This window comes from Vulpes lagopus, chromosome 22 (assembly GCF_018345385.1).
Source record: "Vulpes lagopus strain Blue_001 chromosome 22, ASM1834538v1, whole genome shotgun sequence".
NCBI lineage: Eukaryota > Metazoa > Chordata > Mammalia > Carnivora > Canidae > Vulpes > Vulpes lagopus.
The window spans coordinates 16,306,253-16,324,923 of NC_054845.1; the positions used below are offsets into that span (position 1 = coordinate 16,306,253).

Genomic DNA, 18,671 nt, shown 5'->3' on the forward strand with positions numbered 1-18,671 from the left:
ATGAAATACAGCCTTACAACCTCTGTGACTTGTCACGATGGTAAAAACTCTAAAATCAGAACCTGAAATCTGCATATATTTCATTGCAATAAATAGATGGTGAGTACATAATATGTGACAGGCATTGTTCGAGGTCCTGGAGCTTTGGAGAAGACATGGTTTTTTAACATCAAAGAATATGCAGATAAGTGGGATAAACAGGCAAGTAGACAAGCAGTTCCAGTTCACAATGCAGAGTGCTGAGATCTGTAGACACACATGTAGGGATGAGGGAAGCCTCCAGAGCACCTGGTCAGGAAAGGCCTCCCAGAACCGCCTAGAGGTACTCTCAAGAAGTGGAAGGAGGGGTATTCTGGCAGAGGGAACAGCATGAGTGAGAGCTCAGAGGCCAGTGTGAGTACAGAGCTTTCAGGGTACTGGCTGTGTGAGCAGATGAAGGAGCTGTGCACGTGTACAAATGGTAAGGGGGACCTGCAGGCTATGAGCTTAGAAAGGCAACATATAGCCAGACATAAGAGGCCTTGTATGCCTTGCTAATTAAGCACCTACCTCAAAAGAGATGGGGTGCCACAGAAGTGTAGCATAACGTGGTTAGATCTGTCACTTAACAATGAAAGCAGAAGGTAGACAGGGGAAGAGACAGACCACTTTTTTGGTAAATTAGGTGAGAAATTATGGGGCCTGAACAGAATTTAAATGGTTACCCTAGGATAGTAGAAAATGGGCCTACCATGAGATAGATTTCTATAGCAGAATCCACACGTGATGATGACTAACAGGAAGTAAAGGCCAGACAGGGAGCTTGGGATCATTTGTTTTTTCCAGCTAGGTAGTAGGAAAATGGCAGTTCCATTTACTGGCATAGGGAATAAGGAAGAGGAATTGTCTTTGGGGAGCAGGGAGTTCAGTTGGGGCAGAAGACTGGAACCGTCTGTAGAATGTCCAGGTAAAGTCATCCATGAGTCCAGGCAGGAGATCTGTGTGCCCTACAGGTGTTAAGTGGAGCCATGAAAATGAGTCCCAACCCAGGACAGCACATCTTAGAAAAAGAGAAAAGATGACTCTGGCAGAACAGTATTATTTAGGGAGTAGATGAAGGAAGACTGGGAAGAGCAGCTGATTAGAGGGGAAAAAAGCAGAAAAGCCAGCTTCAGTGAAGTCAAAGAAGGAGAGAATTTCAAGAAGAAAAAGAGGGTCACTGGCATCCAAGGCAGTGGAGAGGTCAAATAATATGAGTGAGACCGTCACAAAGCCTAAAAAGTCTCTGCTGGATTTGGCAAATGGGAATCATTAGTAATGTTGGACAGGACGATTTCAGGGTAGGAAGCCAGAAGCCAGACTGCAGAGGGGTAGAGGACCATGGATTACTCTTTGAAGAAGTTACCCTTTAAGAAAGGAGAGAAATTAGGCCATGGCTAAAAACGGATGTAGGACTAAGAAGGGATCCTTTAAAAAAAAAAAAAGAAAGAAAGAAAGAAAAAGAAAGAAAGAAAGAAAGAAAAGAAAATGTATTATTTCAATTTAAATACTTTTCAATTGTAGTTAACATTAGTTTCAGGTGTACAGCAAAGTGATTCAACATGATATATATCACAAAATAAATACCGTGGGTCTAGTTACCATTTGTCACCATACATAGGTATTACAATGTTAACTGTATTCCCTACACTATACATTCTCTGTGACTTTTTTTATAACTGGAAGTCTGTACCTCTTAATCCTCTTCACCTATTTCACCCATCCTTTACTCACCTCCTCTAGCAACCACCAATTTATTATTTGGGTCTTTTTCCATTTTTTGTTTATTCATGTTTTGTTTCCTAGATTCTACATATAAGTGAAATCCTATAGTACTTGTCTTTCTCTGACTTATTTCACTTAGCATAGCACCCGCTATATCCATCTGTGTTGTTACAAATGGCAAGATTTAATTTTTGAAATCAGATTATGGCCGAGTAATATTCCATGCACACTCACATCACAGTTTCTTTTCTTTTTTTTTTTTTTTTTTTAAGATTTATTCATTTATTTATGAGAGAGAGAGAGAGAGAGAGAGAGAGAGAGAGAGGCAGAGACACAGGAGGAGGGAGAAGCAGGCTCCATGCCGGGAGCCCGATGTGGGACTCGATCCCGGGACTCCAGGATCGCGCCCTGGGCCAAAGGCAGGTGCTAAACCGCTGCGCCACCCAGGAATTCCCACATCACAGTTTCTTTATTCATTCATTCACTGACAGACACATAGGCTGTTTCCATATCTTGGCTACTGTAAATAATGCTGCAATGAACATAGGGGTACATATCTTTCTGTGTTAGTATTTTCATTTTATTTAGATAAATCCCGAAGTGGAATTGCTCGATATGGTTTTTGTTCTATTTTTAATTTTTGGAGGAATTTTTATACTGTTTTCCATAGTGGTTGCATCAAGTATATTCCCACAAACAGTGCATAAGGGAGCCTTTTATTCCTACATCTTCACTAACATTTCATTTCTCCTATTGATACTAGCTCTTCTGCAAGGGAGGCCATATCTTACTATGGCTTTGGTTTGCATTTCCCTGATGATCAGTGATGCTGAGTATCTTTTCATGTGTCTGTTGACTGTATGTTTTCTTTGAAGAAGATGTTTATTTTAGGTCCTCTGCCCATTTTTTAATCAGGTTTTTAAAATATATTTTGGATATTAATACCTTATCATTTGTAAGTATCTTCTCCTGTTCAGTAGGTTACCTTTTCATTTTATTGATAGTTTTCTTTCTTGGGCAAAAGCTTTTTGTTTGATACTGTTTATTTTTGCTTTCATCCTTCCCTGAGGAAACATCCAAAAAAATTGCAAAGAGTGATGTACAAAAGTTTACTGCCTGTTTTCTTCTAGAAGTTTTATGGTTTTAGGTCCTACATTTAAGTCTTTAATTCATTTTGTTTATTTTTGGTATATAGTTTAAGAAGGTGGTCTAATTTTCCCAGCACTGTTTATTGAGACTGTCTTTTCCCCATTGTATATTCTTGCTTTCTTTGTTGTAGTTACTTGACCATGTAAATGGGTTTATTTCTGGGCTCTCTATTCTGTTTTATTGATTTGTTTTTGTGTCAATACCATCCTGTTTGATTGCTATGGCTTTATAATATAGCTTGAAATCAGGAGGCATGATATCTCAAGATTGTTTTTGCTATTCAAGGTCTTCGCCGGTTCCATACATATTTTATGTTTACTTGTTCTAGTTCTGTGAAAAATGCTATTGGTATTTTGATAGGGGTCGCACTGAATCTGTAGACTACCTTGGGTAATATGGATATTTTAACAATATTCTTTCAAACTGTGAACATGGTATATTCTTCTATTTATTTTTCTTCCATTTTTTTCATTGGGGTTTTTCACCTTGGTTAAATTTATTCCTAGGTATTTTATTCTTGATACACTTGTAAATGGGATTGTTCTCCTAATTTCTCTGTTAGTGTATAAACATTCCAACAGATTTCTATATATTATTTTTGTATGCTGCAACTGTACCAAATTAATTTAAGTTTTTTTTTTTTTTTAAGATTTATTTATTTAAGAGAAAGAGAGACCAAGAGCAAGGGGAGGAGCAGAAAAAGAGGGAGGAAAGCAAACTCCCCCCTGAGGTTGGAGCCCAATATGGGGCTTGATCCCTGGAGCCCCACATCATGACCTGAGCTGAAATCAAAAGTCAGATACTCAACTGGCTAAGCCACTCAGGCGCCCCTATTCTAACAGGTTTTAGTGGAGTCTTTAGGGTCTTCTATATATAGTAACAGTCACAGTTTTACTTCCCCTGTTCCAATCTGGATACCTTTTCTTTCCCTTTTTTTTGTGTGACTGCTGTAACTAAAACTTCCAATACAACATTGAATAAAAGTGGTAAAAGTGGGCATCTTTGTCTTGTGCTTGATCTTAGAGGAAAAGCTTTCAGCTTTTCACCATTGAGTATGATGTTAGCTATGGATTTGTTATATATATGGACTTTATGTTGACGTATGTTCCCTCTATACCCACTTTGAGAGTTTTTATCATAAATGGATGAATTTTGTCTAATGCTTTTTCTGCATCTGTTGAGATGACCATATGATTATTACCCTTCTCTTGTTAATGTGCTGTATCAGATTGATTTTGTGGATAGTAAACCCTCCTTGTGGGGGATCCCTGGATGGCTCAGCGGTTTAGCGCCTGCCTTTGGCCCAGGGCACGATCCTGGAGTCCTGGGATCAAGTCCCACATCGGGCTCCCAGCGTGGAGCCTGCTTCTCCCTCCTCCTGTGTCTCTGACTCTCTCTCTCTGTGTCTATCTCTATCATAAATAAATCTTTAAAAAAAATAAAATAAACCCTCCTTGTATCCCAGGAATAAATCCCACTTGCCTGTGGTATATGACCTTTTTAATGTATTGTTGGCTTTGGTTTGCTAAAATTTCACCAAAGATTTCTGCATCTATCTTTATCAGAGCTATTGATCTGTAAATCCTTTTTTTGTGTGTGTGTGTGTGGGGGGGAAGTAGTGTCTTTGGTTTGGTAGCAGGATAATGCTGGCATTGTAGAATGAATTTGGAAGCATTTCTTCCTCTGAAATTTTTTGGAATATTTTGGGAATATTTTGAAAAGAACAGGTATTTACTCTACTTTAAATATCTGGTGAAATTCACCTGTTGTGAAGCCTTCTGGTCCTGGACTTTTGTTTGCTGAGAAGTTTTAAAATTACTGTTTGAATTTCACTACTAGCAATGCTAGCAATGGTCTGTTCAGATTTTCTATTTCTTCCTGATTCAGTCTTGGAAGATGATACATTTCTAGGAATTCATCTATTTCTCTAGCTATCCAATTTATTGTTCATATTAGTCTTTTATAATCCTTTGTATTCCTCTAGTGTTGATTATAACTTCTCTCATTTTTGATTTTACTTATTTGAGCCCTTTCCTTTTATTCTTGATGAGTCTGGCTAAAGGTTTATCATTTTTATCTTTTCAAAGAACCAACTCTTAGTTTCATTGACTTTTTTATCGTTTTTTTTTTTTTTTTTGTCTCTATTTCATTATTATTTCCTTCCATTAAATTGGGTTTTGCTTGTTCCTCTTTTTCTAGTTCCTTTAGCTGTAAGGTTAGACTATTTGAAATTCTGTTTCTTGTGATAGGCCTGTATTGCTATGAACTTTCTGTTTGCAACTACTTTTGCTGGGTCCCCTAGATTCTAGGATGTTGTTTCTAATTTCATTTGTCTCAAGGTAACCTTTAAATTTCCTCTTTGGTTTCTTCACAATCCATTGATTGTTTAGTAGCATATTTATATGCTAAAATGAAGGTGCTAGTATAAGAGAACCTATAGATACAAAAGTAGGGATAACTGACAGCCTGGCCTTGGAATGGCTTAGAGAAAATGCGGTGCGGACCGAGCAGGAAGGTCTTTAAATACACCTATTTGCACACATATGCGTGCACACACACAAACACACACGTCTCCTGTATTTTCTTAACTAAATTGCTTCAGGTTTCCACTACAATGTTATATAAAAGGTAGTTACTAATTTTTCCAATGTTCCCTTTAAGGGGGGTACCTACTGGGAACCAAAAGGCTCCAAACTACCTGAAAGTAATCTAATTTAGCCATTCTTTGGTAAACATGATTTTTGCTACAGAAGGGTACTGCTTTTTGCTTTCTGACAAGGCTGCTGTGTTTAAGGTTTTCTGTGATTAAATGACCTTATTGCACTGCCAGGCTATTAACCATCAGATCTGACAACATTTCTCCAGCAAGCCAACTATGGGAACAGCCCTGTCCGTGCCAATGCAAGTTCATCTGGTCAGTCCTGACATCAGAGCCCAAAGACAAATGTATTAAGGAGTGTCAACTCCACAACTTTAGTCACCCATCAGGGCAAATCACATTACTGGCAGGTAGCACTATCAAGTTCTCTGATACCAAAGACCAATAAAGAAGCTTGCTAAGGAATGATGGAAACCAAGAAGCACAATCATTTCTAATGCCAAAGTTTTCTATTTTACCATCTTCAGAATTGCCTGACACACCAAGAAGGTAACTTGCTTGAATGAGAAAGATGAGAAAAGATGAAAATTAAAAAAACATCATATATGATTCAGAGTCCTTATGTTATGCAGCTGGTACTTGGGGTTAAAATGCAGAGATAATTGCCTATGAAATCAAAGGCAACAGTCTTTATAAAAAAGGTAGTGGTCCTCATTCCATTTTGTACTTAGGACACTGAGTCAAAAAAAATCAAGACTCATTTAACCCAACTGATTTCTGAGGTCTTTACTTCAGCTCCCACCAAATTCTGATGCTCATGAGAGAAGAGGCACTAGGTCAGACTCTGAAGTAAGTAAATGCTTTGCAGGATTTTGAAAGATTTAATAATATCACCATTTCCCTGAAGCTCAGTTCTTGGAGGTGCACACCTGGCATTTAAAAACCAGTGATTAATATTTGAAGAAAGGGGGTGCCTGGGTGGCTGTGTTGATTGGGTGTCTGCCTTCCTCTGGGGTCATGATCCCAGGGTTGTGGGATTGAGCCTTGAGTCAAGTTCCCTGCTCAAAGAGGAGTCTGCTTCTTCCTCTCCCTCTGCTGCTCCCCCTGCTTGTGCTTGCACTCTCTCTGTCAAATACGTAACTAAAATCTTTTTTTAAAAATGTGAAAAAGTTTGTAATGGAAATGTTAGCACATGTAAGAAATAGGTTTTAAAGAAAAGACCCATCTACACACACAACGCACACACACACACCCCACCACCACCACCACAGAAAACCTCCAACTTTGACTCTAAGTCATAATAGTCTAAACGAAGAATATGGATAGAAGTGCATAAAGAATAATTTAAAAAAGGAAACCATTTATTCATGTAGCATTATTGTGTTTTCCAAGAATATGTGCTCTAGGTTGGGTAATTTGCACTATGTTGAGAGGGCTGTGTAGCACCCACACTGAAATCGGTAATGTGATTTTAGCACCGTGAAACATCCCCAGGGAGATGCAATTTGGTGTTCTTGATATGAGCTGCAAACTCTTCCTGCAATCGTTACATTAGGCTGAACGTGGACAGGAATCATATGTCTAGCCATGCTCCCAGCTAATGGAAAAACAATTTTAAATCAAAGGCGGATATTTTGATAGCAACCCATGTGGAAGAAACAAGCTTCAATCATTTCTCTAGATGCTTCATTTTGTTAATCCCATTGGTGGAAAAAGTAGCAAGATTGCATCAGACATATCTTGACAGATAGTTATGGGAAATCAGGGCCTCTTTTACCTGCTCATTGAAAAATTGTGTTAAGTTTCTCAGTAACAATCCAAAGCCTTAGTAGGAATATCTGGGAAGTAATTTTGGTTGTGATTATTCTATGTATCACAGTTATAGATCCTAGCTGAAAAGTCTTATAGTATTTTTTAACAATTCCAAGAACATAACATTTATCTAACTGCACGGAGTTTTATTTTTTTGTTCTCTAGAAAATGATTTTATTTATTATTTTTTTTAGAAAATGATTTTTAGATCATTTCTGTGTGTTTATTTCCTCTCAGAATAAGAAAAAAATTAATACATAACTTGCCAGGATTCCTTTTTCACAGTTTATTAATCTGTTTAGTTTTAAAGGATACTGTCTTTTGCAGTCTGTAGCCACCTTTTAGCCTGCTGATATTGTTATATAATTTGCTAAATAAGATCTCTGAAGAAAATGAAGGAAGGTGGGGGAGCTATTAGGAGATCAGGAGGTTACATGACTTGAAAACCTTAGATGTTCTAGAAGTCATCCAAGGGAAAAGGAATTCTTAAAGTAGAATGAAAACAATGATTGTTTTGAAAGCAAAAACATCCTGTGTTTTAGTAGTTTTGAAGTCCTGATAGGTTCATAATGTTAAGACTAAAGCCCCAACTGCAGCTAATGACTCTTAAACAGCTAACTTGAAAAATAAAGCCACAAAATCTGGCTAATATTAAATCTTAGAAAGAACAAAGTCATATTCATTTACTGAACCTAAGTGTTATCTTATATACTTAACAATCCTACTAATGCTTATTCTTCTAAAATTCAACATTAACCAGTCTTTGTTGGCTAATAATTGTACAATTATATCTCAGATTTTGGTTATAAGACAGTCCTCACACGCAGGACACAGCAAGTCATGTCTGTGTAGATTGTGTTTTAAGGCTGCCCTAAGAGATATATCTTAACAAGCTAGCCTCCTAAATTAAGCGTATTCGATTCCCAACAGCATGCAATCTTTCCTCTTTGCAACAGATAACCCCTACACCTAATATGTCTGATTTTGAAGGGCGAAGTGTTGGTAGAGGAAGGTGAGGTATTGCTATGAAATGATCTCTCTCAGCTTATTATTAGTTCATGCATGCTTTTGGGCACACTAAATAATATCCTCATTTACTTTTTCCAAGATCAATGGTATATATCAAAGCACCATTTTTTCTGTTTAGTGAATCATGCTTAAGACAAATATTTACTGGCATAAAAAGATGTTCAAAGTATACTAGATGCAATGATTGAGTTAAAATTAGTATGTACAGTATGAAACAATTTCTGTGGGGAAAAAATCAGAGGAAAAAGTCTGAAGAGATATGTACCAAAGTGGTAGGATAATGGATGGCTTTCTTATTTTTGTTTTCTATACTGACTGGTATCTTTTTGTAATAAGAAAAAAAACCGGATCTCTGGGTGGCTCAGTGGTTTAGCACCTGCCTTCATGCCCAGGGCATGATCCTGGGGTCCCGGGATCGAGTCCCACATCAGGCTCCCTGCATGGAGCCTACTTCTCCCTCTGCCTGTGTCTCTGCCTCTCTCTCTGTGCCTCTCATTAATAAATAAATGAAATCTTAATTCGATCAAACTCTTTTTTTTTAAGTGGGTAGAATCTTGGCAACAATTCATTTAGCTAATTTGTTCACCAAATGTTGATAAAGCCCTCACTATATGTCAGGTATGGCTCTAAGCTCTGGGGATATAGCAGTGAACAAAACAGATGAACCTTTCGTAGCTTAAACCTGGTGGGGAAAGCAGGCCACTGCATATGGCTGTGAGCACAGCACATAGACTGAGCAGAGCACAACCTCCATATCCATGCATGACAGCCCAAGAGATGGAGACAGACAAAATACCATGTTATATGGTAGTAAGTACAGAAAGAAGACAGGAAGTATGTGTGGGGGGAGGAGGAGTCAAGGATACTTTATTAATGTGACAGTTGTGTAAAGACCTAAAAGAGGTAAGGAAGCAACCCTGCAATTACCTGGGAAAAGGAAAAACAAGGATGGAAACTCACACAAGAGCCTGCTCAAAGACCAGAAAAGGCCAGTGTGACCAGAGCAGAAGAATAAGGGGACAGGTAGTAGGAGTGCGAACAAAGAGGTGACTGGGGATGACACCATACATGGACTTGGCTTTTACCTGGGGTGAGAGGAGAAGCTATTAGTTTGGATGAAGACTGACATCATCTGATCTACCCATTGGCTTGAACTGTAGTTGATGAACAGATTGAAGGGGAAGATCAGTTACTGCAAATAATGCAGGGGAAAGAGGACTGTGGCTGGGACCTGGGTGGTAGAAGGGGAGGTGATGATGATTGGATGTATTTTGAAGGCGAAGCCAATAGGATTTGCTGAGGGACTGGATGTGGACAGGGGAAAAGGGCTTTGGCCTTGAACAGCAGGATGGCTAGAGGTGCCAGTAAGCTAGGCGGGAAGTCTGCAGCAGGCACCGTTGATAACGGCAGTGGGCTCAGGAAGATGCATTCTGCTATTCTGCTCTGGGCATATGAAGTTTAAGAAGCCGGCCTAACGGACATTTCAACTTTTGTACTTAGTCTCCCCTCAACTCAGTAGAAAGACGGTTTTCCCCAGGGTAACAAAGGAAGGAATGGGAATCAGATGACACTGATGGGGACTGGTCTAAGAGCTGAGCCAGCTGCTGAATTCTGCTGGAAAGAAGAGGCACACCCATATTCCTTTTTTTCCTGGTACTCAACTGGATAAATGATGTTAGTAAGAATGAGAAACTTTATGAGAGAAATTTCTGTTAAGTAAAGCTGATATTTCAGTGAGAAATAATCCTGGATATAATTATAATTTTGAGTAAAATGTGGGACCAAAGGCCAGAAAAGGTGACTTAAAAGGTAGCAGAATTGTGTTTGGTATTCTCCTAATACTCCAAAGTTGAGCTGTTAAACACGTAGGACCAAACGTTCCCCAACACAGTTCTGCCCTAAGCAACTGGGAGAATAGGTGTAACATTTCCAACTGGCCTTAACTAGTGTTGGAGAGAAACTAGTTTTAAATTTATAACATGATAGGAACTTTGGATTCACCAAGTACTCCAAGTCCCCAAATCACATTTTGATGACAGAGAATGGGAAAAACTCAGATATCCATATTAATTTCTAGAATGCCTTTCCCTGGACTGAATGGTGTACTTTAACACTCAGAAGAAAAAATAGGACTTAAGGGGCACTGGGTGGCTCAGTGGTTGAGCATCTGCCTTTGGTTTAGGGAGTGATCCCAGTCCTGGGATCAAGCCCCACATCAGGCTCCCTGCAGGGACTCTGCTTCTCCCTCTGCCTATGTCTGCATCTCTCTCTGTGTATTTCTCACGAATGAATAAATAAAATGTTTAAAGAAAAATAAGATTTAAATTTCTGAAAAGCTAGTCCAAATAGCTGGTGTCAGTTGGATGATATTTTCAGCAGTCCAAGATAAAATGAGGAAAAGAGAATAGAATGAATTTTATAATCTATTTGATTTTAGGGGCACCCGGGTGGCTCAGCTGGTTTAAGTGTCTGCCTTTGGTTCAGATCATGATCCTGTGGTCCTGGGATGGAGCCCCACATCAGGCTGTCTGCTCAGTGGGGAGCCTGCTTCTTCCTCTCCCCCATGCTTGTGCGTGCTCTCTCTTAGGTGAATAAATAAAATCTTAAAAAAAAAAAATCTATTTGATTTGATTTTTTTGTTTTTTGTTTTTTTTCTTTTTTTTTTTTTTCTATTTGATTTTAAAAAGCTGTTTGACTTTTGAGGTCATTTTTTAAAATACCACTATGTTCTTTTATGAAATGGTGAGAAATCTGCGGTAATGTTTAAGTTCATTCTGGTTAAAGATATGTATGTAAGACAACCTTATAGATATCTCCATATTCGTGTTTTAAATTTACAGGACTGTAAAATGGAAAGGTCTGGTAAATGCCGTCTTAGGGAAAATGCACTTGTTAACGCTAAACCAGTTGTCATGCTTGCTCTCCTAGGCTGCCTGAGCAACTCTGAGCATAAGAGTGCCTGTGTCAGCAACCCCACCTTCCCCCTCATGGGACATCACCATCTGCCACCTCCCTGCCAGGCTTCCCACTCTTCTACATGACCTCAGTCAAGGCTTCAGGAGAATTAAAAGTGGTTCCTGTTAAGAGTCTGGAGGCCTCTGGACGCCGCCACCACCACCAGCAGCAAATATACTGGAGAAAGCTACGGTGACTTGGTTCTGAGCGGGCACTCTGCTGCTCACCAGCTTTGTCACATCTGGCAAGTCACATAGCATCTCAGAGTCACAGTTCTTTCTCTTCCTTCTAAATAACATCTGTTTCCCATCTTAAAGGACTGTTGTGAACAAATAATATATTTATGGGAAAGCACTTTTTAATTGATAAACCATAATTATCTTACATGAGCCCCAGGCATCACCATAAATAAATGAAATAGGGCAGGGAGAAGAAAAACAGGGTAGCAACGTAGTCTACAGTGAATGACTCTGGGTTTGGGGAGAACAGGAGCAGGAGAGACCATGCAAAGTGGAGCGCCCAGGATCTAATGCTAAGTGACCACTGCCCCTGTGTAATCAGAGCTGCTGGTTTCCTCAGAGACACCAGGGAGCTTCACTGTGCATACATGGAAACACCCAGGGTATTTAAAGGTTAGCAACTAATTCACAACTTTAAAAGCCAGAGAGACCATTCCTGAAAGGCCAAACAAAACATGTCCGAGGGCAAATTTGGCCCTGAGTGCCCATTTGTGACGTGTGATGTACACACACATCCATGTGATGTTCCTGTTGTTCAGGATACACAAGGCTAAGATCCGCCGCCATTTCTTCTTAGTGTCCCTCCCCAAGACTTCCCTATGGCTGCTGACACAGCTGTGTCCTCAGTGCTAAGATTCTTCCGAGAGTTCTTCATGTACCTTCAGGTGTGGACACTGTAAATAACTCTTCTCATGAAAAGTTAACTAGGCCTTGAACCAATCCAACAGGGTCACCATCTGGTAGTCCTCAGGAACAGTGAACTGTCAGCACTGTAAACATTTTAGACTTCATGCAAGACACTGACTTTTTCTAAACTAATCATCCCTGCCAGTCAAGATTTGCAGTATGGGTTCAGGCACAAGGCATTCATTTAACAACAATAACAAGAATACTGAGGATGAAGACCGGGCGGTCATCATAATGAAAGGTCTAAAAGCAAACTGTGACTTCCCTAATAAGGCGACGACCAAAGTTAGCTCTCTGGCTGTGGAGCACCAATACGATTAATCAGTCTGTTTTCAGTTTTCTCACGACAGCAATATTAACAGTTTGCTTTATTCTGTTTATATGGTGCTGACAGGTCTTCAGCATGTTGGGCCTACTTGCTGGAGATTAATGGCTACTCCTATATGGAGGTAAAAACCAGGCAAAGAGAGAACGCCTTTCACAACTAGATAAGAACTGGCTTCTCTTGCTCTCCTTTTGTTCCCCTCTATTAATTTCTATCAGGGTTATGTAAGATTAGTTGTGTATAGTAGGTTTCTCTTAAGTTTAAATTCTACTTTAAATGAATGCTCTGTCCCCAAGTGACACAGAAACAAAGAGAACTTTAAATATTACTTCTGGTTGATGAAGAGATGCTAAGTTTATCATCTCTCTTATCAAGGGTGCAGCTGGCTAATTTTGTTTTTAAAATGTCAGATTCCTTATAAAGGTAAAAGATAGGTAAGAGAGGGCTTCTGGTGACAGGAATTTGAGTATATTCGGTGGGTAATGGCTCCTCTTTGCACCTATGGTTATGTAGTGCACACTGTAAGAAGGCAGAAATGATATTAAGTATGGCCTGCTGCAAGAAGTACAGGCATCCCAAAAATCTCAGACCTATTGTACTAAATGGTCTTATTTCAAATCTTTTTATTTTGAAATAACTTCAGACCAGCCCCCTGTAAGAACTGCTTGACACTGGTATACTTTTCTCTGTGCCAGGGTGGGAAGACATGGTAAACCCAAATGCTATTTTAATAGCATCTAAGTATAGAGAAACTAAGATAGCAAATTAAAAAAAAAAAAAAAATCAACCTGTCTCCTCTAGAGTTCTGTAGGAATCTCATTCTTTGGTCTTAGGGAACCTCCTGCTGCACTCATTTTTATGCAACAACTGCATGAATAAGTATGCGTTGTATACACAGGAACCTCAGGTCCTATGGCCAGGATGAGCCCTCCAGCCCACTTCCTCTGGCTCACTCCTCTCCTGACATAGGAGAAGGGAACTGGTTCCAGTAGATAGGGCATCAGGGGTGGCTTTTAAGTGGAAATTTTGGGTTTTTAAAAAGATTTTATTTATTTATTCATTAGAGACACAGAGGCAGAGACAGAGGGAGAAGTGGGCTCCATGCAGGGAGCCTGATGCAGAACTTGATCCTGGGACTAGGGTATCATGCCCTGAGCCAAAGGCAGATGCTCAACCACTGGCCACCCAGGCATCCCTTAGGTGGAAACTTCTAACAAAGATTTTCAAAGCCAGAGATAAATAAGAACATTCTAGATAGTAAAACAGTATTAATAATGGTATTTATTGAGTGCTTACTATGTATAAGCACTACTGTTTAAGCACTTTAGTTGTAAAAAACCAATTTAATTCCCACATTAAAGAAAGTTAAATCATGTTTCAAGTACAAGATATTTGACAGTAGACCAACATACTGGACTAGATTTGCAAAGATCTTGAATTCCATATTGTACTTAAATAATTTGCCTGATGAAGGTTCATGAGAGAGGGAAGAAACCGATGTGAAGCTAGCTAGTCTGAAGGATATTGCAATAGTCTTGAGACTCCAAGCCAGGGTGGTACATTTAAAGTGAAAAGGAGAAGAAAGATTTGAGACTTATCTCTAAAACATAACCAATTAAAATTTTTTGACTGCTTTGATTTTTTAGTTCCATTATTCATTCAATATTCAATTATTTTTGAGGGTTTCAGATGGGTCAGGCATTGTACTAAAGGATATCTAAGAAAAAATAAAGTCCAAAGATCAACTCCTTCCTCAAAATTGGGCTATTAGCCATCATTCAGTGGTCTAAAGTGACACCACAGTAGACATCCTTCCATTCCTCCCTCCTTCCTTTCATTCAAAACTTACTGAGTGCCTACCTGTGCCAGGAATGTGTTACATAATGGTCATTAACAAGTGAGGGAAAAAAATGAAAGGAAAAAAAGACTGCTCTCTTCATTTTCATAGCCCTGGGAGTGCCTTCTTTCTGGAACTTCCATTCCTTTTCTGGCCATAGATGCAGGATATGATGATAAACCACCAGACTGCAGCACAGGTATTCTTAGTCATCCAAATGAGAGCAGATCTATTCAATTTCTAAATGTATGCCCTGGCATATTTATCCAAAGCAAAACACTGTATCAGAAAGGTATCTAGGGGCACCTGGGTGGCTCAGACAGCTAAGTGTCTGCCTTCAGCTCAGGTTGTGATCTCAGGGTCCTGGGATTGAGCCCCGTGGTGGGCTCCCTGCTCAGCAAGGCCCCTGCTTCTCCCTCTCCTTCTGCCTTTCCACCCTTCTCAGGCTTACTTACTTGCTCTCAAATGAATAAAAACAAACAAACAAAAACACCTTCAAAAAACGGTATCTAACATGATTCCTAATGTAGATTTTAATACTCTCTAGAAGGACAGGCACAGGAAAAACTAGCTCTGAGCAAAGCCAAAAGTGTGAATAGAACAAATATACTTTGAACAGTATCTCAGGGTACCTGGGTGGCTCAGTGAATGAGCATCTGCCTTTGGCTCAGGTCCAGATCCCAGGGCCCTGGGATCAAGTCCTGCATCAGGCTCCTTCTCCCTCTGCCTATGTCTCTGCCTCTCTGTGTTTCTCATGAATAAATAAATAAAACTCTTAAAAAAAATAAAAATAAAAACCTTGTATCTAGTTCAGTTGGTAAATTAGAGACACATAATCTAACTGCCTTTCAGGGAAAGCCCTGATCTTTTAAAATTAAGATTTGCCTAGATTTTATAAGAATAAATCCTGACCATTTCCTAGTGCTTTTTGAAAAACAACTAGGTAATAGAATGACTACCACTGAGAAGTATTTTGCTTCGTGGCAGCTGCCTTTTCATTAGTATTTTATGAGAGCTTGTCTAGATATTATGTATTCCTCACTATCTACGTTTAGTTCTTTTTAAAATGTCTTCTTCAGATGCCTGGGATTATGTCAGTATCTTTCTAACCAGATCCCAAATAACAAACTATATCATTTTAATACTTTCCAAAGGTTCTTTTGCATGTAGGCTTACCTCCAGAAACCATGACTAAGGTGTGCTTTTGGTCATGTCTATTAAAACATTAAAAGGTATTTTTAGGGACCAATGAACACCATCAACAATTATTTCAAGTATATGATAGTTGGTACATGCCAAGGGTGAGACTTGAAATGCCAATAAAATCTAACTGTAAAAGAAGGAATTTGATGAAAGCAGGCATATTTTAACTTCAGTTTTATTTTGAGGATCTGGACCTGGTATGGACTTGTGTGTTCTATGAATTCTGAGATAACTAAGCTATGGAAGAAGAGCCTGCACAGATGGGGACGTTTAAAGCAGAATCCTGGGCCTGTGCATCTTAGTCCCAGCCCCCACCGCCCGCATCACTTACCACAACCATCTCCGTATGGAAAGTAAGTTTGAATAACTACTTATTTCCACTGAAAAATGTCTTTAAGTTATAACAGATCAAATGCGTTCATTTTACAAATGGAACTAGGAGAAGTGTAAAATACTCCAGAAGTGATCAAGGAGGACACTCCCATTGATCATCCTCTCACGTTAAGCTACAGAGAGGAGCAGTCTTCACTATTGGGGAAACTAGTTCCAAGGGTGAAAAGCCTTTAGTTATGCTAAACTATCCCCTTCATTTATCTGGGCTCAAACCAGAGAGGAATTTGGAGGAAGCAAGTCAAAGACTAGCCCAAAGGGAGAGCCACAGGACTTGGGCAGTCCACAAGGGGAAGGCCAGGGAGGTCATCTGACGACCTTCTCAGTGGGAGAGGAAAGCCAAGTGGAGCTGCTTGCTCCCTGTGACCTACCTGCGGCGCAGATCCTCGGCCACAGCGGCCCGGCAGCTGAACAGGTAGGCTCGCAGGGACTTCAGCCGCTGCCGCAGCCGCACCACAGTGGCCAGCGGCTCAGCGTGCAGATACAGCATGGGGTTCTCCCGTTGGATGTCAATCAGGGGCTCTTCATACACGTACTCCAGGAACTCTTTGGCCTGCTTAGATACCTAGGAGATAAACCTCCTCAGTCAGTCTGGAGAATCATCTGGCTTGCCATACCTCTTCCAACTAGGAGCCAGAGTTTAAGTACCAAAGTCACATTTCTGAACAAGCCAAGAGAAAAAGCCCATAATGTAACTAAATATAAATGTTGGTTTTGCTTTCTCTCTTCCGGAAACTTGTAAAAGTAACCTTGGCATGGAAAGAAATTAATTCTGTATCCTGATTATGGTGATGATTACATGAATCTACATGTGTTAAAATGACACAGAACTATACAGACCCAGGATACTCAAGTCCACTTCTGTTTTTTTTTGATGTTAGTGATCTAAGACGTAACCAATGGGAGAAACTGGGTGAAAGGTACATGGGACCTCTCTTTACTATCCATGCATCTTCATGTGAATCTATAATCTCAAAACTTAACACTACTGATAAAAGTCTTAATTTTTTTTAATTTTAAAAACTACATACATGTATATTTACCGGTTTTATAAGTAGTCATTTTTTAAAAATAGGTAAATCATGTACATATTAAAAATTCAAAAGGAATAAAAGGATAGCTTAAAAGGACATTATATACAGGATAACTTGCATAAAAAAACAGGCTCAAAAACACACTGTAGTGAGCAGAAAGGAGTACTCTTAGTATAACTTTGAGCTTGGACTGACTGGCTAATATATCCATCCAATTCTATATCCATTTCTGATACTAAACATCAAAACTATGAGAAAGATAGTTTTAAAATGCCATTGTCAGGTCACCAGGGTGGCTCAGTCAGATAAGCATCTGCCTCGGGCTCAGGGTTCTGGGATTGAGCCCCACATGGCTCTCTGCTCAGCAGGGAGTCTGCTTCTCCCTCTCTCTCCCTCTGTGCTCCCCCTCAAAGAAGAAGTAAACAAAATCTTTTAAAAAATGTCATTGTCACTAGAGTAGAAACACAAGGTGTCTGAGATACAGAGGGAGTAGCTTAAATAATGTGTAACAAGTGGGTAATTTGGGGGACTCTTTACATGCCAATTCACTAATTCTGAGATGTGGATTGGCTAGTGACATGTAGAACTGGCTTAGTTTCTATTTATGGAAGGTAAAACCTCTCTAAAAATTTCCACCAAAACTGCTCTAGTACTAGGAGTAAGGATAGAATTCAACATTAAAAATTGAAAATCCACAATGCTTTGCTTTACATTCCAGACTAGAAGTTTATTAATGAAGATAAATAGGATGCAGTCCTTGCCCTCAAGGGACTATTTAGTATAAGAGATAAATATTTAAAACAAAAACTACATGTAGTACAGAGCCTGTCCTCTATTATAAAAGAAATACAGATGGGGTGCACTGGTATCTTGAAGGAGAAATCAGCTGTCCTGCGGGGGAAGGGAGCCCTTGGCAAAGCAAGCCACACTGCCTCAAGGTCTAGAAGGATAAACATAAATTCATTTGGTGGGCAAAGATGGTACAGAGGATAGTACCACAAGTAGATCCAACCATGAAAACAAATCAATACGAATAGGTGGTAACTAAATGTAAGGCTATTGAATGTTGATTAAAACACATTTATGTAATTTAATATTTTCTAATATAAAGCTCAACAAAAGTGTTATGGAGAGATACAAAAAATGGCCTCGATGTTTTTTTTTCCTAATGAAAGTCTCATTCTCCCCCCCCCTAATTATTAGCAATTATTTTTGAGGTACCTGTTGTGTGATCCTTTGGGGTCCTGCAGAGTTACATAGGGGGTGAAGTTTACAGTCTCTGTAAACCAGCTCACAAAGAGGCACCCAGAATTAGCCAAAACCTTTCACTATTTAACCAGATGGGAAATAACCATTGGCAGGGATAAATAACGCCTCACTTAGAGGTGCAGAGACACAGGTACATGCCAGATAGATACCATAGCCGGTATTAGTGGAGAATAAAGCAGGCATAGCCCTGTCCTCATGTAGCTCAAGGTTCAGTGGAGAAAGAGAGAACTGGGTTCAAATATTTTATTTATCATAGTTAAATATTTGCTATATTTAAATATCTTAAATGAGGAAAAAACGGATGGTGTTCTGGGAAAAGAAGTACAGTCCACTTGAAACTGTTGCTGAAAAATGATGTATTGTACAATTCAATTAGTCTTCCTGGCTCTATTGAGCAGTG

The 18,671-nt window shown here is 39.4% G+C and overlaps 1 protein-coding gene across 3 annotated transcripts in view; it reads right to left on the reverse strand.

Annotated features, from left to right (window-relative positions):
• PLEKHM3 (pleckstrin homology domain containing M3) overlaps window positions 1-18,671 on the reverse strand; it is a 174,121-nt gene that overhangs the window by 79,543 nt on the left and 75,907 nt on the right. For all 3 annotated transcript variants that reach the window (XR_005985002.1, XM_041737121.1, XM_041737120.1), the window contains exon 5: window positions 16,340-16,533. Coding sequence is in view for 2 of the 3 variants with exons in the window: in XM_041737121.1 (XP_041593055.1) it covers window positions 16,340-16,533 (194 nt within the window). In the remaining variant the exon portion in view is untranslated. The remainder of the gene's footprint in view (window positions 1-16,339; window positions 16,534-18,671) is intronic.